A 25,015-nucleotide genomic window follows, 5' to 3' on the forward strand; every position below is an offset into this window, starting at 1 on the left:
GTGTTGAATTCATTGTGGAAAGCTTAACATCTAGAGATTTGAACACATTAGAAGTATCATCCCAAGGTATGTGTTCAGACCTGCAAGTTGAGGATGTTGAAGCTTATCTTCTTAATAGTTCTTTTGAAAAATTGCATATGCAGGTGCGAGAGTAAAAGAACTACCTATTTGAGCATGAAGTTTAGCCGCTTCAAGAAGCTAGGACTTGACTTTTATATGCTTATGAAGGATTAGGACACAAGACTAGTAAAAGATAGTGTCAAGTAAGAACAATTTGAGAATGTAAATTTATGTGTATATTATCTTCGTGTATCCTCTATGAATAGTAGAGGTTCAATCCATAGTGATACATTGATATTCGAATATATGGAATGTGTAATATACTAATATAAAATTCAATCGTCACAATATTTCATTTATGCATGAGTTTGTTGTTTGTTGTGAATTTATTTTAGTTAATCATGGATTACGCTAAAATGGGGGAGGATTGTTGGATATTTTAGTATAATTGGATTGACTAGTTGATCAATATAATCATAATATTAAATTGAACAAGTCGAGAAAGTGCGGAGTGCACGCTTTGTTCGAGTTTATTGTGATTTTGGTATTATTGTTTATGAGACATGTTCATTGGCAGCAGCCACACCTGTTGAAATAAGATGTATCTGTTAGTTTTAGCCATGACTGTTAGACTGAGATGTGTCTATTGACAAAAGACTGAGATGTGTCTGTTGGCAAATGACACATCTGCTGACATCTATATATACGTGTTGCATTGATCAATTTTAGGGTTGGTTCATTTTCTTGAAATTCAGAACAAAAACGCATTCTCTCTTCTCGCAGAATTTCTGACTTTATTCGATTGATTTATTTGGGTGAACCACAAATAACTTCAATCTGAAAGTGTTCAGACGACTTCAGAAAAATCCAAATTACTACCATATTTTCCCAACAGAAATTAAATTATGAACGCCATGGCTCATCTAGCAACTCTCAAGCACTAAAACCGCTAAAATCACAGCACGATAACTGATACATTTATGATTATAAACTTATTCTTTTCGGAAAACAATGAAAAATATACATGATTCCTAGTTGATTACAAACTTCACAAAATGATGAAATTGTGACTCCCACTGAGTGACAAAAAATAGTTGTCAATAAACACAAAATTAAATTTTCCTGAAGATGTTCTCTGTATTTGAAATAACTATCACAGAACTATCTTGTCAAATATAGTTCAGCTGTTAGTTAAAGAACTTTTTCCACGACAGAGCAATGAGAAGCGCTATCTTGTCAAATACTTCTTCGACAAAGTGAAAGTAAGAATACCTCCAAGATTTGATGAAATGCAAAGAAGCGCAGAATCCCAAAAAGCCAACCAAAAGACCAGGTCCTATCCCGGCATAAATCCACACGTGCTCATCATTTGAATTTGAATCAGAATCAGGACCAGCTTTTTTGTAGTCGTGACCTTGATCATGTGGTTTAGGGTCACCAGCACAGGGATTTAGAGTAGGTTGGCCGCAGATCTGATTATTGCCAGCATAGATGGAGGAGGGATTATCAAGGACCTGGAGTTGGGTTCCGGTGGGTATTCTCCCTGATAAATCATTGAAGGAGAGGTTCAAATGGCTCAAAAACTTTAGTTCCGATACACTACGTGGAATAGGGCCAGAAAGTTTATTTTTAGAGAGATCAAGATATTCCAGTTGTTCCATTTTCCCAATCCTGTCAGGGATCCTTCCAGATAGATTATTACCGGCTAAATTCAAATTTATTAAATTACGGAGATCCATAAACTCTTCTGGAATCTCTCCACTGATGTTATTGTTGGATAGATCAATGGAAAATAAAAAATCGAGTGTAGATTTGTATTCAAGCTCAGACCCTTTTGCATTTTCTATTACCAGTTCACCACTCTGTAAAAGGGTAGGGTCGTCACCTACTTTGCTTGTAGTCATAGCAGTTAAATTGTTGAAACAAGGAGGAAGTTTACCGGTGATATTATTTCCCGCCAGGTTGAAAACTTGAATTGATGAGTAGTTGCAAAACTGTTTGGGAATACTACCATAGAAATGGTTGGCTCGAAGTACTAAAATCTTGAGATGTGGTAATTGCTCTCCGGTCCAAGAAGGAAGAATATCTCTCAAATTATTCTTCCCCGCATCAAATACTCGCAGAATTGACAACTTTTGCATGGACAGAGGAAGTTTACCTTGGAACTTGTTGTTGTGCAAATTTAAATAATGAAGACCTCCCAGTTCCACAGAACCGAAAAAATCTGGAATATCACCAGAAAGATTATTATTCATCACATTAAGTAACCCTAGTAGTGTCAAATTTCCTAAGCACCGAGGGAGCTCACCAGAAATGTTGGTGTTAGAGAGATCCAATGTATTCATGAATGTAAAATTGCATATATATGCAGGAAAGTCGCTTGATAAATGGTTATTTGAGAGTGCTAATGTAGTCATATTATTTGGAGCTGGAATGAACAAGGGTCGTGGCAAGTTGATGTTATTATTAGATAGATCAACGTCACGAGCATGAGATAGGAGGCTCACAAACCAATCAGCTGGGATGGTATCTGGTAAGCTTGTGTTTGGCATCCAAATAGAGTATATATCTCTCTGTGTTAGCAGCCACGAGGGGAAGTTCGGACCCACATTCACGGACTCCAAGTACAAGTCTGTAAGCTGAAACGGAGGAATCCATTCAGAATCAACATTGAACACCAAGGTGGAGTCTGAAGAAATGCTTAAGGAAGTAAGGCCGGTGAGATTAACAAAATGTTCCTCTGAGATTGAACCCTCCCATGAATTAGAATAAAGGTCCAGTTCATATAGATTTGATAGTCCTCCAATGCATTTAGGAATAGATCCACTTAGTTTATTATAACTCACATCCAAACTTTCTAACTTTGACAGGTGACATAAGGATTCAGGCAGAGAACCGTTTAAATTATTTAACCAAAGATCAAGTGTTAAAAGCGATGTTAAATTTTGAATACTACTTGGAATCGGACCTTGAAAATGATTCTGATTAAGGCGTAGAGAAGTAAGAAATGTCAAACTCCCTATGTCTTCGGGAATTAAACCTGAAATTTATTCATAGAGACAATGATTAGAGAAAGTCATCAATTAAACTTAAATATACATTGAAGTATGTTTAAATGATACAGTATTATATAGTACAATTAAGAACATGCCCCAGCTGAAGTAGAAATGGCTAATTTTCTAATACAATTAAGAAAATGCTCCCACTAAAGTAGTAAGGCTTGTTTTTGTCGTCTGGGTTCAATTCTCGTTCATCCTTAGATTTGTTAAAACAAATACTCACTTTTTAAGACATATAACTCTAATAATTAAAAAAAACAAGAACATGCCCCACATTCTCGCTATACATCGGCCCCACAGTCTCGCTATACATTGGCCAATCATCGACTAGTTGTACAGGTTGTTCCAGTTATGAAAGTAAATATGTATACTTGTATAGCAGATGATAGGAAACTAAAGTTTCATCTGAGTAAATCATAGAGTGTAAAATAAGCTAGATTAAGGAAAGACTGGTAAAACTTAACTCCAATATGTAAAATCAACACAAGGAAAGGGTTTGACATCTAATCACCTGTGAAGGATAATCCTCCAAGATCGAGGACTATGACATGGCCGTCATCGTTGCATTGAATTCCCCACCATGAACAACAATCATCTTCGACCCAGAAGGTTAGCGGACCAATATAGGGGTCGATACCACGACTTTCATTGAAGTGCAACAATACTTGCTTTTCACTCTCAATGTATCCCCAAACAAAATTTGAACTTAGTACATAAGCTAAGGCAAGAAGGAGTAAGTTGATATGTTTTTGCATTTCTTTAGCTACAAGTATAAACAATATTCTTGTTTTTGAGTACTTGTATACGAGCATGTGGAAGATAGAGTTGACCTCCAAGTCAGTCTTTGCATAGCAAGTCTTTGGCTTGTTGCAAGAAATGCACCCCAATCATTGCACAGAAAGTCTGCAAGTTGGGGCAGGTTCGGAAAAGTTGACCTGCAAGTTGGTCTTCGCATAGCAAGTCTTTGGCTTTTTCCTAGAAAGTCTGAAAATTGGGGCAGGTTTGGAAAAGTTGGGAATAATTTGATTATCAAAATGTAACTTTAAGCAAGATAGAGAAGGATAATTTATGCAAACTTTAGCCACTTTCATCCTCTTTACTCTTAAAATTATAATATTTGAAGTAATAATGTAATGCTCAATCAATGACATAGAACAATACTCAGGTGATGAAGTATTCAAGAACACCATGATAACATGTAGAAACTGAATATTTAAACACATAGAAGAAGTATATTACCGGCCAGATTCAAACTTAGTAAATTACGGAGATCCATCAACTCTTCTGGAATCTCGCCACTGATGTTATTGTTGGATAGATCAATGGAAAAGAAATATCCGAGTATAGATGTGTATTCAAGCTCATATACTTTTGCATTGTCTATTAACCTTTCACCATAATGCCAATGCCGACTATTGTAACCTATTTCGTTTGTAGTCATGGCAGTTAAATTGTTAAAAATAGAAGGAAGGTTTCCGGTGATATGATTTCCTGCCAAGTTTAAAACTTGAATTGATGAGTAGTTACAGAATTGTTTAGGAATACTGCCATAGAAATGGTTGTCTCTGAGTACTAAAAACAGGAGAGTTGATGAGAGTTGATGATTGCTCTCCGGTCCAGAGAAGAAGAATATCTCTCAAATTGTTATTTCCCATGTCAATTACAACCAAATCTGTTAAATTTTGGATGAACAGAGGAAGTTTACCTTGAAACTTGTTGTTGTGCAAGTTTAAAAAATTTAGATCTCTAAGAGAACCCAAAAAAATCTGGAATATCACCGGACAGATTATTATTCATCACATCCGGTCTCAGTTGTATCAAATTTCCTAAGTACCGAGGGAGCTCACCAGAAATGTTGGTATTAGAGAGAAGCAAAGTAGACAGGAATGTAAGATTGCATATATATGCAGGAAAATCGCTTGAAAAATGGTTATTTGAGAGAGCTAATTCGGACATATTATTTGGAGCTGGAATTAATGAGGGTCGTGGCAGGTTGATGTCATTATTAGATAGATCAACAATATCAGCACGAGATAGGAGGCTCACAAACCAATCAGCCGGAATGGTATCTGAAATGCTTGTATTCAGCATCCTAATATCGTCTAGGGTTTGTCTAGTGTGTACCCCTGGCCACATGTCTTGTGATTGATGAGTTGTAAAAAGAAATTTGGCGGAGATTTTTGTGTATGCAGGAGACTCATCATTATTAATGACTTTCCACCAATATTTTGTGGACACCTCATCAAGCACGCCTATGGGCACACACTAGAAAAATCATATCGTCTATATCTCTCTGTGTTAGCAGCAGCCATGAAGGAAAGTTTGGCCCCACGTTGACGGACTTTAAGTACAACTCTCTAAGCTGAAATGGAGGAATCGATTCAGAAAGAATTAGCGCTAAACAACAAGTTGGACTTTGAAGAAATACTCATGGAAGTAAGGCTGGTGAGGTTAATAAAGTGTTGCTGGGATATTAAACCCTCCCATGAATTAGAAGAAAGGTCCAACTCATTTAGGAATGGATCTACTTAGTTTATTAGAATTAATATTCAAATGTTCTAATTTCGACAGGTGACATAAGAATTCCGGCACAGAACCGTTTAAATTATTGTCGACAAGATTAAGATTAGAAAGTGATGACAAACTCCCAATAGTATCAAGGAAGTAGACCTTGAATGTAGGTCCCCGTAAAATCAAGATTAGTAAGAAATGTCAAATTTCCTATATTTTGAAGGAATCAAACCTGAAAAATATTTATTATAGACAAAATGATTAGAGAAAACCATCACCGAAAAAGTAAATATAGGGGAGGTCTGTTCAAGACAATTTTCTACAGCGAGGAATATTCTGGGGTGACCTCTTCTTTTGGGTGGATCTCCATTACTAAAGGCTTCGTGGTAGGTGTGTACTCAAGCCGAGCCGAGCACCGTCAGGCTCGGCTACAACTTCAAACCAGTTCCTCAAGACTCCCACAAACCAGCGTGAAATTTATTAGTAGCTAGACAATTTGTAGAGAGCACCAAGTCTCTCCGATTTAACTTGTTAAATACCAGCTGATATATGACCCACAGAAGAGGATAACAGCTGATGCTGCTCTCAATCATCACCCAATTATCTAACACCTATTATTCCGTCAAATAAAACAACATAGAACTACGAAAAGGCAACACATTAAGAATGGCTGATATATTCCACCACGTATGTAGAAGGTGATGCAGTACTTCTATGGCAAACAATGACAAAGTATCGAACATAAGATAAGCAGACAATAACAAGTGGAAAGTGAACATTAAAACATTAAAGAAGTAGGTCTTTACATTAACATGTACTACAAAAATTTTAACTGGAATTATTATTCCTAGAGTTCTATAAATGATGCAAAATCCGCAAATTCCTCTTCCTCCAATGCTAATGCTTGACGAAAATCCTGAATCGCTGAATGCAACAATACTATAATGATAACTTCAACACATATTATAGCGATTTAACAATGCAATAACTGTAAATAAAATAAAAAGGAGACAAAATATTGACCATAATGCCATGAGATTCAATTAAAAATTTCCTTGTATGTGTATGTGTATGTGTACGTGAGAGGGAGGGGATAGTTCACCTGTTAGTTACAGAACTTTTTCCACAACAAAGCAAACACAAGCGCTATCTTGTCAAAGACTTCTTCGACAAAATGGAAGTAAGAATACCTCCTTGATAAAATGCATAGAAGCACAAAATCCTAAAAAGCCAACCAAAAGACCAGGTCCTATCCCGGCGTAAATCCATACACACTCATTACCTGAATCCGAATCATAATCAGAACCAGTTTTCTTGTTGTCTGGACCTTCATGTGGTTCAGGGTCACCAGCGCAGAGCTTTAGAGTAGGTCGGCCACAGAGCTGATTATTGCCAACATAGATGGAGGAGAGATTTTCAAGGACCTGGAGTGGGTTTCCGGTGGGTATTCTCCCTGATAAATCATTGAAGGAGAGATTCAAGTGGATCAAAAACTCTAATTCCGATACAGTCTGTGGAATAGGGCCATGAAGCTTATTTCTTGAAAGATCAAGATATTCCAGCTGTTCCATTTGTCCAATCCTGTCAGGGATCCTTCCAGCTAGATTATTACCAGCTAAATTCAAATTTAGTAGATTACGGAGATCCATCAACTCTTCCGGAATCTCTACACTGATGTTATTATTTGATAGATCAATGGAAAATAGAAAAATGTTTGTTAATGTATATTCAAGCTCATATCCTTTTGCATTATCTATTAAACTTTCACTCATATCCAAAAACAGATAATCCTCAACCATTTCGCTTGTAGTCATGGCAGTTAAATTGTTTAAACAAGGAGGAAGGTTACCGGTGATATGATTCCCTGCCAAGTTTAGAACTTGAAGTGATGAGTAGTTGCAGAACTGTTTTGGAATAGTACCATAGAAATTGTTGTCTCTGAGTACCAAAAAGCTGAGATATAGGGCCTATTTGTGTACGGGCTTATAAGTTACTTAAAGCTTATAAGCCCGTAAGTACTTATCTCGGACTGTTTGTCGATCCAACTTATAAGTCGAATTTACCGATAAGTTAAATGTTAGTAACGACGTACTTTTTTTCAACTTATTTTGATTTTTTACTTTTTTTATTAATTTTAGTTTTTAAATATATATTTTTAAACGTTAAGTTAATTTAAAAGTCATGAATTAAGATAATAATATTTAAAAATTATTTATTTTAGTTCATTTAAGTTAAAATATATCTGACTTATAAATAAAATTAACCAAACACTTACATAACTTATAAGTATTCATCTACTTATCACTTTTAAGTCACTTATTAATTTTAAGTTATAAGTTACTTATTTTAAGATTTTCCAAACGGGCACATAACTTATAAGCATTAATTTACTTATTAATTATAAGTCACTTATTCATTTTAAGTCGTAAGTTACTTATTTTAAGATTTCCCAAACAGGCACATAGTAATTGATCTCTGGTCCAAAGAGGAAGAATATCTACCAAATTATTTTTTCCCACGTCAAAAACATGAAGATCTGTCAAATTTTGAATGGACGGAGGAAGTTTACCTTGAAACTTGTTGTTGTGCAAGTTTGAAAAACTGAGATATGTCAGAGAACCCATTAAATCTGGAATATCACCGGACAGGTTATTATTCATCACATCAAGCCCCTTTAATTATTTCAAATTTCTTAAGCACCGAGGGAGCTGACTAGAAATGTTGGTGTTAAAAAGAAGCAACACAGACAAGGATGTAAAATTGCGTATATATGCAGGAAAATCACTTGATAAATGGTTATTTGAGAGTGCTAATCTAGTCAGTTTTTTTGTAGCTGGAATTAGTGAGGGTCGTGGGAGGTTGATGTCATTATTAGATAGCTCAACAGTATCAGCACCAGATAGGAGGGTCACAAACCAATAATCTGGGATACTATCTGATATGCTTGTATTTAGCATCATTATGGTTTTCAAATTTCTCTGTGTTGGCAGCCATGAAGGGAAGTCAGGCCCGACATTCACAGAGTCCAAGTACAATTGTTCAAGCTGAAATGGAGAAATCCATTCAGAATCAACAGTAAACACCAAGTTCGACTTTGAAGAAATACTCAAGGAAGTAAGGCTGGTGAGGTTAATAAAGTGTTGCTCGGATATTAAACCCTCCCATGAATTAGAAGAAAGGTCCAACTCATTTAAGTTTGATAGTCCTCCTATACATTTAGGAACGGATCCACTTAGTTGATTAGAATTAACATTCAAACATTCTAATTTCGACAGGTGACATAAGGATTCCGGCAGAGAACCGTTTAAATTATTGTCGACAAGATTAAGGATGGAAAGTGAGGTCAAACCTCCAATAGTATCAGGAATTAGACCTTGAATGTAGTTCCCCATAAAATCGAGATAAGTAAGAAATGTCAAATTTCCTATATTTGAAGGAATCAACCCTGAAAAATATTTATTATAGAGATAATAAAGATTAAAGAAAACCATCAACGAAAATTACTAAAGATTAAAAAGGGTATATTTGATTACCTGTTAGGGTGGAATATTCAAGATCAAGTTCGGTGACATGGCCGTGATTGTTGCACTTAATTCCTAGCCATGAACAACAATCATCTCCGGTCCACAAATTTAGCCGATTGTGATTGTCGATGAGACGACTACTGTTAAAGAGCAACAATACTTGTTTTTCCGTCTCAATGCATCCACAAACATAATTTGAACATAATATGAAAGCTAATGCATAAGCAATGAGGAGTAAGTTGACAGGTTTTTGCATTTCTATAGCTACAAGTATATAATAATTACAGAATATATTTGTTTTCGAGTACTTGTATACGAGCATGTGGGTGAACATTTATAGACTTTGTATGTGTGAGAGAGACCAGGACACAAAAAGTTTGCAATACACAATTTATGGTGGAAGACTGAAAACAATTTGAGAGTCTTCCACAATTTATAGTGGAAGACTGAAAAATGCATAAAGAGTCTGAGAGTTAAAACCAATACGATTTTTTTAGCTATTTTTTTATTTCAATTTTTTTGACAAAAATAATTATTTAGAGCTAAATCTCAATTCATAGAGGCCGGCACACTACCAAATCTCAATTTTGAGTCCGACAAATTCCTCTTCCTCCCTTGCTAATCTTGATGAAGATCCTGAATCACTGAATACAACAGTATAATGATAACTTCAGCACATTATAGGGATTTAATAATTTTAAAAAATCGAGAAGGATTTGATGCAATAACTGTTGAGAAAATAAAAGGAGACAAAATATTAACTGTAGATTACGCAAAGTCTAGAAGCATCTCTGTTTTCTTGAAACAGAAACAAATTCAACTCGATTTCTGAGCGGATGTGAGGTGATATGAATGAAACTGTTGAGGCTGTCGTGTTATTCCAGTCATGTGATGTTTGATTCGCTTTCTTTTTCACTGGCATTTTTGATGCTGTGATGATGCCAATTCACAAATTCGTCAGGGTCATACGATCCATAACTCTGGGGTCCCTATACTTCAAATGAACATTTAGTTCCTTTCATACTACAGAGTTGTTCTGAACTTGGCATTTCCGACGCTGGTTCACGCTGCTTCATTGCCATAATAGATATGTTACTAGGGATTAGTGGTTTCTACATATGTGATTAGTCATAGGGATGCATGAATGATAATTCAAGTGAAAAAAAGGTGAATTACTAAATATATAAACGATTCTAAAATTAGCAAAGCATATTTGTAAGGTAAAGTAATACCTACAGTGCTCCCTCCCACGCCTGCGTTTACACACCTGTGAACTTCATTCCCAACAGAGGGAAACTGGGCATATATGGTTCTGGACATCCTCTGTTTACACCAGAAAGGCACAAAAAAATATGGCTTGTAGGCCGAGAAGTAGCATTTTCAGGAAGAAGGGCAGTCTAACAGCTTATCACTTACGGGAGAATGTGTGTGCGACAGTTCCATTATGTACAACAACAATCCAAAATAATATAAGCATCAACATTGAGACAACAAGGCAGGAACAGTATGTGAACAATATGCCTTAAGATCAAATTTAGCGCAACAGACTAATGATCTTCTTGAGTTTTTCCATTATACCCGTATTAGACATGACACCGGTATGGTTTTGGATTTGAGTCGGTTCCATGATTTACACCCACTTTATAGTGAAGTTCAAACTGTGTAGGGACTAGGGCCTGTAGACAACTCTTTTATAATTATATTCTTTACTAATTTATATCATAAACATCACATATAGATATGACTTCGTGGTCAAAGACAATCTTTTTTCTGTACTATACAACATTGGCACTTGCTTTCCACGTCCCAAATCTGCATGTTGCATCACTTGTGTTCAATTTTAGAACCATAAAACGAAGAACCCCACATATGGACACTACCTGTGTCCACGGTCCACCCCATACCCGACTCCGAGTACAGAATTTGCTTAATTCTCATCAAACAGTCCGCTCTTTTGCTCTCATCAATCAGTTCTATTTTCCCTGGCATCATATTATGCATTGACTCCTAAATAGATTTCTTTGGTAGGTTTCCCTACCTCTTCTACAGACAAATGAGTAAATGGAACAAACAAAGCAAAAAGGTTATCATAAATAAGCCATGGAAATGTTTAAGGAGGATTACCCCTCGGTTAGGCTAGTCACCAATAGAGGATACAGTTTTTTTTTTCTAACAGTATAGCAGTTGCAATACCGCAAGGTAGCCAGAGCCAGCCAGTTTTTCATTAAAAAGGCCCGAGATCTTGTATGACTGAGTTTGGCAAGTCTTCACTAAGGTTGTAACAACTCTTAGGTATAGAGATTGGCCAGTGCTATGCTCTATAAGGAGTCAAGGCGGTTCCAGGACCTAGCGAGGGGAGAGTTATAATCATAGAGACATATATTCAAAAATCTTATGGGCGCATCGGAGGATACAGAGACCACTATCAGTTTTAGGCTTCCAGCAGCATTCCAGGAAAGAACTAGCTTCCGCCTTTCATATGTTTTCTCCAAAAGGTAAGACACCTGAAATAAATGTTTATAACTTTAGAGTCATGGCTGGTAAAGTCTAGAAGTTAAATCACCAGTCAAGCACCTCCAACCCAATAATTAAACGCACAGACATTGTATTATGCTAAAATTAATTCTTAATGCATAGGCATATGACAACATTTAAGCGATCAAGCGTATAGGAATATAGGTGCTTCTAATGAAGTAGAGCGTTTTTCTAGCTTGTAGAACTGAAGGATATTTTCTCCTGTACAACTGAAGTAGAGAGTTTGCCTAAGCTTGTACTACAGAAGGATATTTATTCTTCTAAAACGCGATAAAAATTTGATCAGAAACAGAAAATTTTTATGTATCCGCAATTACAACCTCAATTGGATATTTTGCATATCTCAAACATGAGTAAAATAAATAGTTGCAAAATTTGTTGGCAGGACAAAACAAATGAAAAATGCTTGTATGTCAACACGTTTATATAATGAAATAACAAATATAAAATCACTAATACATTTTATTATAGGTCATGCATCCCCATATGCCGATATAGATTCACCTTTGCTCTGTAGTTAATATTGGGGAATTATTTACTACCACCATCTCACTAAAGTGATACAGGCCTCGTAAAAATAAAATAAAATGAAACTAAAAAATGAGTTAAATTAATCAAAAGGGTTAAAGTCTAAAATTACATTTTATGCGTGATTGTTAAAGGTATAAAGATGATACATCAAAATGTACAGAATTTACATATGCACTTTACCTTTAAGAATCAAAAGTCCTTCCGGAACTGAGCTTCCTTAGCCTTTAGATTACTGGCTGACTTTCTTGGCCATCAAAATAGCATTTTGTAATGCTAAAGGGGTACCCGATATCTGGTTTCAACGCATTGGCTAACATCTAAGGAACAAGTTTACAGCCCTATCTACATCACCCGAGCGAATAAAACGACTCAGTAAAGCTCTGTATGTCACAGTATTTGGCTCCAGACCTCTATCCATCATTTCACCAAAAAGGCAAATAGCATCTTGAAGGTTGCTTGGCTTGTGATGATTTTCAATCAAAGCAGTGTAACACTTAACATCAGGATTTAACCCCACTTCGTTCATCTCTCTCCAAAACGTCATAGCATTCTCCGGATCTTCCCTGTTCCTTTTGTTATCAAACTTCTGGGCCTTTTTTAACTTCACAGAAGAATGCCCGTAAATTAAAACTGTGTAAGTGATGATATCAGGTTTAATCCCCCGTTCCTTCATATCACTAAAAAGATCACAGGCTTCTTTTAGGAAATTTAATCTGCAATAACCGTTTAACATGATTGTGTAGGTGATGACATCTGGAATTACTCCTTCCAAAACCATAGAATCAAATACCCACTGTGCGTTTGTCATATCTTCAGCGCAACAGAACGCGGCTATAAGTTTACCACAGGTTGTCTGACAAGGGACACCATCTGAAACCAATATGTTCTTAAACACCATAAGAGCATCTTTGCATGCTCCATCTAGACAAAGATTATTTAAAAGTTTTAAGCAAGAATTCTTGTTCACTATAATTCCTCGCTTGGTCAAAGAAACATATAAGTTATAGGCGTCCCTTGTCATTTTTGCATCACAATACCCAACTATCATTGCAGCAGCATAATTATCTAGCCCCCTGTCTTTCAAACTACGAAAAAATGATTCAGCTTCCATTACCTTTCCACCTGCACATAAGGCTTCAATTATTGCATTGTATGTCACATCTGTAGGTTCTAGGCCCTGGGTTTTCATATAATCCAAAAGACCAAGTGCTTGTCGAGCAAGTCCATTTCTTGAAAGCCCACTAGCAACCACATTGTAAGTAACAATATCAGGTTTGAGACTCATTTCCATCATTTCCTCAAATAGATCAACGGCTTTACCAGGATTTTTGTGAAGGAAGTAAGCATTAATCAGTGTTGTATAGTGAACAATATCCGGGACCAAATTGTTTATCTTCATCTCGTCGAACAAATTAATAGCTTCTTCAAGCTTTCCTAGTTTGCACAACTCCGCAATCAATGTACTATAAACAATCTCATCTAGAAAAATTCCCAAATCCTTGAAATATATAAACTTGTGCAACGCTTCAATAACGAAGCCTGCCCGAGACAAGCATTTCAGGACTGAATTAACAATAACACAGTTAATCTCAACACGCTTTTTCAACATTTTGCCATAAAGTGACAAGGATCTGAAAACATTACCAGCCTCACAATACCCCTGAAGCAAGGCACCATAACAGTATACATCAGGGTCAATACCAGCTTCATCCATATCGAGCAAGACACCCTCGGCATCTTTCATCTTCGCATCATGAACAAATCCCCGGATTACAACACAGTATGTGTACACATCAACATTAGCCTTACTGCCTATCCACACCTGTAGTATCTTATATCCCAAATCTGACCCTCCATGCAAACAAAGACCTTCTATACATGTAGAGTAAGTAAAAGCATCAGGAACCACTCCAGCTTCCTCCATTCCCTGCAACACATTAACTGCACCCTCCAGATCACCCTTTAGACAAAGCGCTTTTATCACAATACAATAAGAATACACATTAGGCCTCAACCGAAAACACTCCAAATTTTGAAAAACAGCAACAGCCATCTCCTCTTTACCAGACTCTATCAACCGATTCATCAGAAAATTACAAGTCAATATACTCGGCACAAGACCACGACTACTAACTTTCAAAAGATAATCCGTAGCATCATCAAACCTCTGTAAAACAACATGCACCTTAATCAATGCATCAAGTGCCCGAACCAACGACTTAGGCCTCTCAGCCTTAAGCTCCTCTACTAACGCATCAAACAAATCCGAAACACCAAAACCCAAATCCCCAAATTTTGACCCTATAACCTCTAACAAAACAGAATCCACTTCTTTATACATACCCCAATAACACAAAATCCTAATAATACCCATATAAGTCCAAACATTATGTCTAAAACCATCTTCTCTAATTCGACAAAAATATGACAATGCAAGACAAGGGCTTTCCCTCAAATTTCTCAAATGTGAAGTAACACTAAAAGTATCCAAGATCAAATATTTCTTACTCAAAACTTCACCATTCTTGAAATTAACACATTCTTCATCAGAATTAGAGTCTAAAACGTCAAAACTCAACTGGGCAACACCAGAAATCAAATTAAATTGTAAAGATTCAAACTTTTTAACAAATTTAGTAGAAACTGACCTTGCAGAAAAAACCCACATGGAAAATCTTGCTAAAACAGTAAAGGTCCAAACTTTGGCTGCTCTGCATCACTTCCAAGAAAATCAAAGTGGGTTTACTAATAAACCAAGAATCTTGAAAATGTTTATGTAAGTATAAAATTCGTATGTATATAAACAAGTGATTGGAGCTGAAAATATTGACATAAGAGAGGCTTAAACCTTGGTTTTCCACAACCAAAAGTGTAAGGGGAGGCTTAAACCTCGGGTCAAGAAGATCCGAATCCATGACCCGGGTTTATTATACATAAGTATATTTTTTGCTGTGATTTTTTAGATTGATTTTTCGTTTTATTTTAAGAAAATTATCAAAATGTACTGCTTTTTTAAAATTTGTTTACAATTTTAGTATTTTTTAAATTGAAAATATTTGCAAACATACAAGTGTTCAACCAAAAACAACACTTCTACATTTTTAATAAAAAATAAATAATTCTTTTGTATCCTCATTTGTATCTGTTTGCATCAAGTTGAAAAACCGTATTTTAAAAAGGTTTTGAAAAAAAGTAGTTTATAAATTAAAACTAAAAAATGATTTTTTTGTAAAAAAAACTTAAAAAATTTTATTTTTCAGGAAAGCCCTTTATTTTATAAAAATTTACAAAAGATCAAACTTATGTGATTATAAAAATACTCCTATATGAAAATTTGTGTGATTTTTTGTCATAAAAAATTGGGTTATTGGCAGAAAATTTATAGATCAACAAAAGTTTGATTCTAATTTGTTTATTTTCTTTTATTAAAAATCAAAGCTTAATCAATTTGTTTATCATGTTAATTTTTCAAATTTTTTTAATTAAATTATGAATCCTATTACAATTTGTCATGTCATGCAGGAAACACAATACTGGTGGAATTTGAAAACCAAAATCCAAGGCCAAGCATATTGGTTGATTTTATAAAATCTTTTATGCGCGCATGTTTGTTACATACCGAGTGAAGTTAACTTTTTAACTGAATATTATCAAGGCAACATGGTGACTTTTGTAAGAAGGAAGAAACACAAGTCTTCAGAGTTGTGTTCTGCTTCGGCAGACTTCATCGGAGGTAATGAAGACCTCATTTATAAAATCTACATATTATGATAAATTTATTCAAGTTTCCATAAATAAAACGGGTAATAATAAGTACATGAATCTTTTATAAACTAATATGGATACCAAACCTAAAACTGGATAGTTCATTGAGTCAAATTAAAGTTAAAAATCATACCCGAACCAAAAAATGGATACCAAACCTTAGGAAAGGGTTATCCAACAATTTATAATATATAGATATATTCTTAATGTTTACTAGCACTAGCTTTTACAATTTACTTAAAATGTCATTCTCTATTTTCCTCTCCTTAATCATTTGTTTACCCTTTTTGGTCATACAAAATTCAAATACATGATCCATTTTAATAATCCAACCCAGTTACAACCCATGGATTTATCCGATTTCAATTTATCAATACAAACAATACTATATTTAGCGGATACTCCAAATTCACTATCCATGGGTTCCGGATACTCCATATTCACTATCCAACATATTTGAATTAATTCAACATGGTAACTACCAATATGACAACAACCACAGTTATTCTGCAAAGAATAAAAGAAATGTCTGATCACAATTATCATCACAATTATCATCGAATGTATTTCAATTTTCTTGATTGTAGAGCTACATGATTCTGCCGATTCTTCTTTGATTCTTCTTTGTAAACATAATTCTTCATCGCACAATTTGTTGCACACCACATCATACATACAATCTATAGTATGTATCATACTGAATTTTCAATATATTCTTAATATTTACTAGCACTAGCTTTTACAATTTACTTAAAATGCCCTTCTCTATTTTCCTCTCCTTAATAATAGTAAATAGTCATATAAATTATTTATTAGCAAATTACACCCTGCAAAAATATAGATATAGTTCTAATTGATTCTTTTTATGATTTACAAAATCAATAATCCAAATAATATCATACATGTCCACAATTCATGCTATAATTGATTCTTTTATGATTAGAAAATCACTAATTTTTTATTTGAATCATGGAAACAATTATTAAGTGCTGATTTTTCTATACATACATCAATTCCTCCCACTAATTATGTCTCAATCACATATATAAACCATGTTCATCCTTTCACACAAAATCACATCTTCCTACTAACAGTTAGTAACCACTACACAAACGTAATAATACTCAACTATTTCTGATTTTCTATTATCTCATAGTTTTTTATGTATCTATCATGTAGTTAAAAGTTGAATTGATTCGAACTAATTCGCTGAATATACTATTTTCCAGATTTTTAGCAACAATGTTCGATCAACTATCTTCTCTCGACCTCTCTAGAACCACCTGGAAAATTAAAGCAAGAGTAACGCGAATGTGGCCTTCGGTTCCAAACTCTTCTACCGCAATCGATGTCATCAAGAGATATAACCTCATTCTGCTGGATGATAGTGTAAAATCTATATTTTTTTTACTTATAATAGTTACATAAATTATATTTAAATATCAATCTGTTTATAAAATGTTTGCTATGTTTAAACACTTCTTCACCATTATTTGTTTATGTAGGATTGTCATGTACATGCTTACATATATCCAGATTACTGGAAAAATGTATTCTGATAAGATAGTGGAGGGTGGCGTATACGTGTTTTCTAATTTTTACACCAAAAAAGCTCTTGGAACACTAAAACATGTTTCCTCTAGGTTAATAATTAATTTCTCACATACGACAACTGTAGATCCTGTTGATGATGATGATGTTATGATATCTACCCACAAATTTGAATTTGTGGATCTGAGTGAATTATTTGTTGTTGCACAAGCAAACGGTGGTACAGAATTTCCAGAATTTGCAACAGGTTTTGAGGACACAATCCTTTTTTTAAATTTTCAAGTAATTTTTTCACGCAAAGTGTTTAACGTCAAGATTGATTTGTAGATGTTATGGGAGTATTAGAGAGTTTTGAGGAGCTTTCCAAGATTGATACTAAGTTTGGTCAAAGGGACATTGTCCATTTTGAGATTACTGATGGAAGGTATTAATTTTCTTGGTTCTTTCTGATTATTGTTTGTGTACATATATTTAATATTACTTTCCATATTGTATGTTTACTATTACTTCATCTATTATTTTATTCTAGGCATTCCTCCAAAGTAACCGTGTAGGGTAATATTGCAATTGCAATTGATGCACGTTATAAAGAGATTCCAAAAGAAGAGCGAGTGATTGTCATATTGACCACTATCAAACTTAAGATTTTTTATAGTTAGTTAATTTTTAATGAACTAACCTCTTTATTAATAAAACTATCAAAAATATTGCAGCAATGAAGCTTAATTTTTAAATTTTCTTGGTTGCAGCCTTTGTTCAGATTAGCACTATACCTGCTTCCAAAATTTATCTAAACCTGGACCATGATGCCGATTTTGAGAAGAGACAGAGGTTCACATTTGAGTAATTATGGCACTTTTGTATGTATTTATTCTCAATACCAAAATTACTACATGTACTTCATTTCTCGAATTAGACTCCGTGAAGAAGGTTGCGTTCCTTCGAGAAAAGCTATATCATCATCAACTCAATTGGAAGGGTCAATTTATCATACTATTCATACTATCACGCTAAAAGAACTTAGTGAGAAAACTGCAACTGATTTTTTGAAGCTATTAATTAATTATTTGCTTTACACAATTTTACTAACTACATATATATAGAAATTTGAGTTTATTTTTTTTCTACTGCCTCCAGACAATTTTATTCATCATATGTTAATCATTTTTTAGATGATTTTTCTATACAAAGTGAAAGTTAATAATGTGGAGGAGAGTGTCGGCTGATGGTACCGTAGCTGCAGCAAGATGGATTGCTCTAGAGAAGTCACAAAACTGGAAAGAAAATATAAATGCTCCACATGCAATCAAAACAATCATGTTCCTCAAAAAAGGTTGTATAATTGTAAACTAAACCAGTTTACAGTTATATGAAACTTCAAAAAATCACATAAGTTCTTAATCATTTTTTTTAATGTTTAGGTTCAAGATTTTTCTACTTGCAGAAGACTCTACAGAAGCGTTTAATTTCGTCCTCTATGACTGTGCTGTAAAACGACTAGTGGGTAAAATAGTAACAAAACTTATTGCCGAGGGTTTCGAGGTATGCCAATTTTTTATTATGGTATCTTTGTTTTAAATTCAACTTTTAATATCTATTTGTAATAAATTTATTTGTCATAATCAATTATTTTTTAGGATTCAGGACATATCCTCCGCATATTAAGGCTATTGCAGGGAAAGAGATTACACTCCGAATTCAGCTCAATGATGATAACATCATCCTCAATAGTTCAATTTACTATGCAATTGATGCTAATGATACTAATGGCTCTACATCTTCCATGTCTACAAATACGGTGGCCTCTGAAATTTCAAACTCAGCAAATATAATTCTTATTGTAATGCTCAGATTTCATCATATGATCCTTAAACTATTTATTTTTTGTATCTCATATCATTCACAATTGATGATTCAGTGACTATATTTTTTACAGTCTGATGTGGTAGAAATTATGGACCATGGATATACTCCAGGTTCCGCTAGGTCTACCAGCAAGAAAATAAAATTGGTAAGCAGTTTGTTATTATTTTACCATATATAAAAGTGATAACCTTGACACTTTTCTGATATATAGTTCAGTGATAAACCTGAATTCTAATTACACTCATTTGTTTCTTTTTTAGGAGAGGTAAATGTCCATTTTCGCCTGGATCTTTGTTCTGAATGCATAGGGTGATCATGGCATTTCTAGTTTTTTGTCATTTTAGTCGCACCTGTCCATTTTTATTATTATTTTCCAGACACTTTTAAGTGTAATGTTTCCATATTTTACATTTTTGCTTTAAAACAAAATCAAGAGATTCGACAAATTTAATGATTATTAGTGTAATGACTCTTTTGTTTCAGGGGTTTTGTATGGTCGGAGTGTCAAAGTTTATACATATTATATTTAATGGTTGCCGCGTAAAATTTTTTAACTAAGGATTTCTCCCATTGGACAGGCTCTTATAAGTTATAACCATATGTACTTTAACTTTGGATGTCTCACTTTGGGAAGATTAGTCATATGAGTTCACTCATCTATCAACGTAATTATCAAATTTGATATAAATTAATGATCTAATATGATGATCAAGTAATAGTTTTAACCTATATATTTGATGATCTTAATATAACCATGATGATCAAGTAAGTGTCTACTTAGACACTACTGGAAATATGTGCTATCAACACCAAAGAATAGATATTAGATATTCTACTGGAACAGATACTGTACTATTAGATTACTAAAAACTGATACAAACAAAACTGTGCTACAATAAAAGCAAAGGAGACAACAACTAGAAGGAGCTAATTTATTCCAACACCAACTTAACCAAAATAAAAGATTGTACAATTTTGTGCATCAACCATATTCTACAAAAACCAAAAATTTAAAGATCAGATTAAAACAGGTGCTCATGGTTGGTACGTTTCTGTAAGTTAACGAACACTGAAACACTACAAATAAATTAAGAACTAACAACAAGTGATTTCTACACAAGAGTAAACTCTTTTTCTTTTCTTTTTTAAGAATATTAGGATCTCTTTTATTTACAGAATTTGTGGAGCACTTAATACACTTCAAATAAAACTATGGTAGTTGAAATAAGAAAGTTATCCTATAATCTGACATCTTGCAAGAAGGTTCTTCGGAAAAATCATTAGCTCAACATTAGTCTATTTACCTGATGGTTGTCCGTTGACGAACACTTGCAAAGTATGGCCAGCTGACATAATAGTAAGAATATGATCTTTTCCATGCTTGAGGAACCATTCATTTGATGTTATATTCATGATGGAGAGAACAGAGTAAGATCATAAAATTAGTTTAAAACAAATATTTCAAAAGACACGATAATGATTAATATCAGTAGACGATAATACTTACTCTAAAAGGTACCACAAATAATCTGAGGAATCTATGGTGAGATTTAACTGCTCATACAACCCCCATTTTTCTAGAGTATCACCCTCATCAGCAGTTGGAGCTTCTTCGGTGAAAGATTGCCAGTGGAAACCTGCACTAACAAGGAGCATCTTCATACGAGCACCATGGAAACCTAACTGTAAATATTATTATTTGGGGTGATATTGGCTGAAGGATTGCTAAATAATATTTATATGTTTGGGTTTATAACCTTTAAATATAAGGACAGAATGACAAAAATCATTTTTCATAATGTCTGTCATTACAAATCATAAATGATGCAGACATAGTTAACATTTAAACAAAAGGAATGTCGGCTTGGATTGTTTCTCCGATACATATAATCGAATAAATCTAACAATGATTATTTTTATTTTAATTACTGTAGGAAGTACAATCAAACTAACCATCTGACCATGTGGAATATGACAGATTTCTGGAGTGAATACATGGACCTTGCTCCCCCGTCCAAAATTTACCCGCAATAATGAATCATGTACCTTATCAATTTGTCGACGCCTTTATAGAATTACAAGCACCTATTATTTAAGTAATCTACATTTGTATATCACTTCTCCTATTATAGAGTTCTTATTTATCTATCTACCATTTACTGCATAAATAGAAAAATTGTTCAAAGATGCTGGGAAGATCCTCAAGGATTTTACCATTATTATTTTCCTGATGCCAGTTTCTTACATGAATTAGAGAACAGGTTAATTACGTTAGAGCTTGGTTACAACCAAGCTCAGCAGCGAGAAAAACATGAGAAGTTGTTTACAAGTTTAAACGAAGACCAACTTCAGGCATATACTTCTATGCTCAGCAGTGTCGCAAATAATGCTGGTGGCGTGTTTTTTATATATGCTTCAAGTGGTCGTCGGAAGACATTTATCTGGAAAACACTCTGTTGCAGACTACGTAGTTTAGGAAATAATATGATTCACGTGGCCTACTCTGGAATTACAGCTACGTTTCTTCTAGGAAGCAAAACCGCTCATTGCAGATTTCACATTCCGCTAAAACTTGACCAGTGATTGCTTGCAGGTATTAAACATGGCTTAAAGATTGGAGAGTTAATTAACAAACCAAGAAGTAATGAAGAATATAAAGAATGATGCATAGGATAAATATGGGGGAAATAGTTGACAAGTCATAGTGATAATATGTTGCGGTTTAGCAGTCTGAAATCTTGGAAAAAATGCAGTTTAACAGTTAACAAAATTGCATAAGGACAAGCATACATTGCTTTAAAAACTATAAGGAAGACTGCTGACAAATATTCAGAATCAAAATAGTAAACTGCAACTAAGTGGTAACAAAATTAAGCCAAAATGGTAAAAAAAAACAGAGCATAAACAAGGATTACCAAATACTACTCAACAACTTTGCGCCCTCCAAACCCGGGTCAGAAGTTTGGGGTCCACACAAATACCTTATTTATAACCTGCTTATAACAATATAAAGGATAATAATAATATGCAATGACCCTACTTACCAACTACCACGGATCGCAACAGGTTAAAGTATGCACACAAGCCAAACACACTAATATATTACAAACCGTTCAAATCCCAATCATTCAAACTCAAACTGAGTATTAAACTTTATTACAACTTTTACAAACTTAAATTATCCCAAAAGAAGCCTACTAGCTCAGCTTCCTCAACCTGAACCCCTAGCTCTCGCGCTGGACTGGGGATCCTCTTTACCAACTGGTTCCTTTTTAACTGGAAATAATATAAACAACATCGCACAAATGAGCTAACTAGCTCAGCAAGTCACAATGACAAAACTGAGAATAATGATCATCAGGTAAATATGATTATGATATCAAGTGAACAATGGATTATGATTTAGAATTGGATATTATACTTTTAATTTAAAAACCAAGGTTAGGCTGCTGATCAGTCACGCACTAACCCCGAGCAAGGCACACAGCATTGCTCTAACTACTGGATCCAAGGCACACATTGGCCTAACTTGACCATTATATGGTCTGACCACGAATCTGGTCCATAATTTTATAAAAACAATCCAATTCTAACATAATAACAGAATATGCAATAATAAACAATAACCGAAATCATTAACAACAATAAATGTTTAACAATGAAAGGGTTTCAATCCTTGTAAGGATCAACAAGGTACTTTCAAAGCTTGAATGCTGGGTAATGAAAGAATTGGATAACAAAGGAAACAACGTTTCAGGGTTTCAAGGATTTGGTCTTTCAAAGCATAAGATATCATGGATTGAGTATATAATAATTTAGTTCAGTGTCTGGTATTTAGTTTGTATGTATTTGTGGAGTAGTATCGTAGATTTGTGGTTCGTGTTTGGGTATACAATAATCAATGGCTTAGAAAGAATATGGTTCATAGCTCAAGAACAATAACTGAAATCAGGATTTAGGTTTCCGTGCTTCAAAGCACTTGCAATGTCAACAAGACTATCAAGAATTACGATATCTCGAGAAAGTTCAGATCACTTGCCTGGTATTAGCTTACTATACTGCACTCGCTTCCAATCACAACCGTTTTACTCCTCAACTACCTGTTTCCCTTTCCTACATCTTGCCTCTTCTGCTCACATAATATAAGCATCTATCAATAATTTACTCATGGAATTCTATTCAACACATACTTCTATCTACCCTTCGTTTTACCCAAATCCGATTAACGGATTGAAAGTTATGCAATAATCAAGTAAACACCGAATATATAGACCGATAGTCAATTAACAAGTCACATATAGCACATAATACATCACGTAATCAATGATATATTATTTATAAAGAAGTCTCGGGTCATAAATAGGTTTTCTGGTATTTAAAATGATTTTTAAAACATTTTTCGGAATTAAAACGGGTCGTTGGATCAATTTCGGAATAATAAACAGGGTTCGGTTGGCCAATTCTGGCTCCGAAACAATTTTAGAATAATTATCGAGCCTTGAAAATAATTTAGAATAATATTTTAAAGCTCGAAACTATTTTTCGAAATTTTTAAATCATTTTTAAATAATTAAATCTAATTAAATAATTAATTAAAAATCAATTAATAATTAATTAAATCAATTAATCAATTAATTTTCGAATTAATTGACTAATTAATCAATTAAAAATTAACTGAAATTAATTAACTAATTAATTCAGATTTATTTGTGAATTAAAAATAATTTTCGGAATTAAAATAATAATTTTTAGAATTTTCAGAAATTAAAAACGAATGTTTATAATAAAAATAATTAGGAAATATGATTTTTAAACATTTTATAAACAGGAATCCTAAATTTGCAAAGTCTGGAAACTTGAGGGACCTAACTGCATCGTTTTCAAAACTGCAGGGACCAAACTGCAATTTTGCAGTCCAGTCGCCGGAAAAAGTCGGGGGTGGCCGGAGAACACGTTCCCGACGTCCTCACCCCACCAACACCTCCAGATCACATCTACACAACACCAGGAATACAACCATGCAATCAATTCATCCTAACAATCCCTGAGTTGGCCGGAATTTGGCCGTGAAATTTCCCAGTTTCCGGCGAACATCGGAAAACTTCAAAACATAACTCCCTTCTCTACAGACCTCGTTGGTTCATGAAACTTATACGACTAGATCGCAAATTTCACGGAGAACACAACCCACTATAACACAACATCAATCTATCACAGAATAAGAAACCCCCAAATTTTAATTAAGAACATTCATACGGGTTATAAACCCTAATTTTGAAATTCGATAATCAAACTCAAATTTGAACATGTTATTGAATTCCAAATCAGACGTATGACATATGAAAATCATCAGGAAAACAAGCTCTACAACATGCAATCATCAAATCATACAAAAATTCATATTTTTAATAAAATAAATTCGAAAATAAATAAATTTTTAGAAAAATAACCTTGATTTCTGCAGTGAAACAAAGCTCAGAATCTGATAGAACACCTCAAATCCTTCGTTTTGGTTACTCAAGCTTTGAAAACAGAGATCGGTAACGCCTTCGTTTTGCTGTTTGATTCTTAGAACAGTTTTAAGAAATTAGGGCTTTTCTCTGAAAATTATAT

General features: G+C 34.2%; 1 protein-coding gene across 1 annotated transcript; it reads right to left on the minus strand.

Annotated features, from left to right (window-relative positions):
* Positions 1 to 1,001: 1,001 nt before the first annotated feature.
* LOC141717011 (uncharacterized) lies at positions 1,002 to 12,536 on the minus strand. Its single transcript, XM_074519142.1, has 9 exons — positions 12,401 to 12,536; positions 10,387 to 11,658; positions 9,917 to 10,224; positions 9,164 to 9,798; positions 8,312 to 9,075; positions 6,790 to 7,597; positions 4,359 to 4,610; positions 3,631 to 4,008; positions 1,002 to 3,100 (listed from the first exon to the last, which is right to left on the minus strand). Exons 4-9 carry the CDS (start codon positions 9,486 to 9,488, stop codon positions 1,248 to 1,250), a joined length of 4,380 nt encoding a protein of 1,459 aa, XP_074375243.1. The 5' UTR covers positions 9,489 to 9,798; positions 9,917 to 10,224; positions 10,387 to 11,658; positions 12,401 to 12,536; the 3' UTR covers positions 1,002 to 1,247.
* Between the last annotated feature and the right edge of the window lie 12,479 nt (positions 12,537 to 25,015).

Source organism: Apium graveolens, chromosome 1, assembly GCF_009905375.1.
Source record: "Apium graveolens cultivar Ventura chromosome 1, ASM990537v1, whole genome shotgun sequence".
Lineage (NCBI taxonomy): Eukaryota > Viridiplantae > Streptophyta > Magnoliopsida > Apiales > Apiaceae > Apium > Apium graveolens.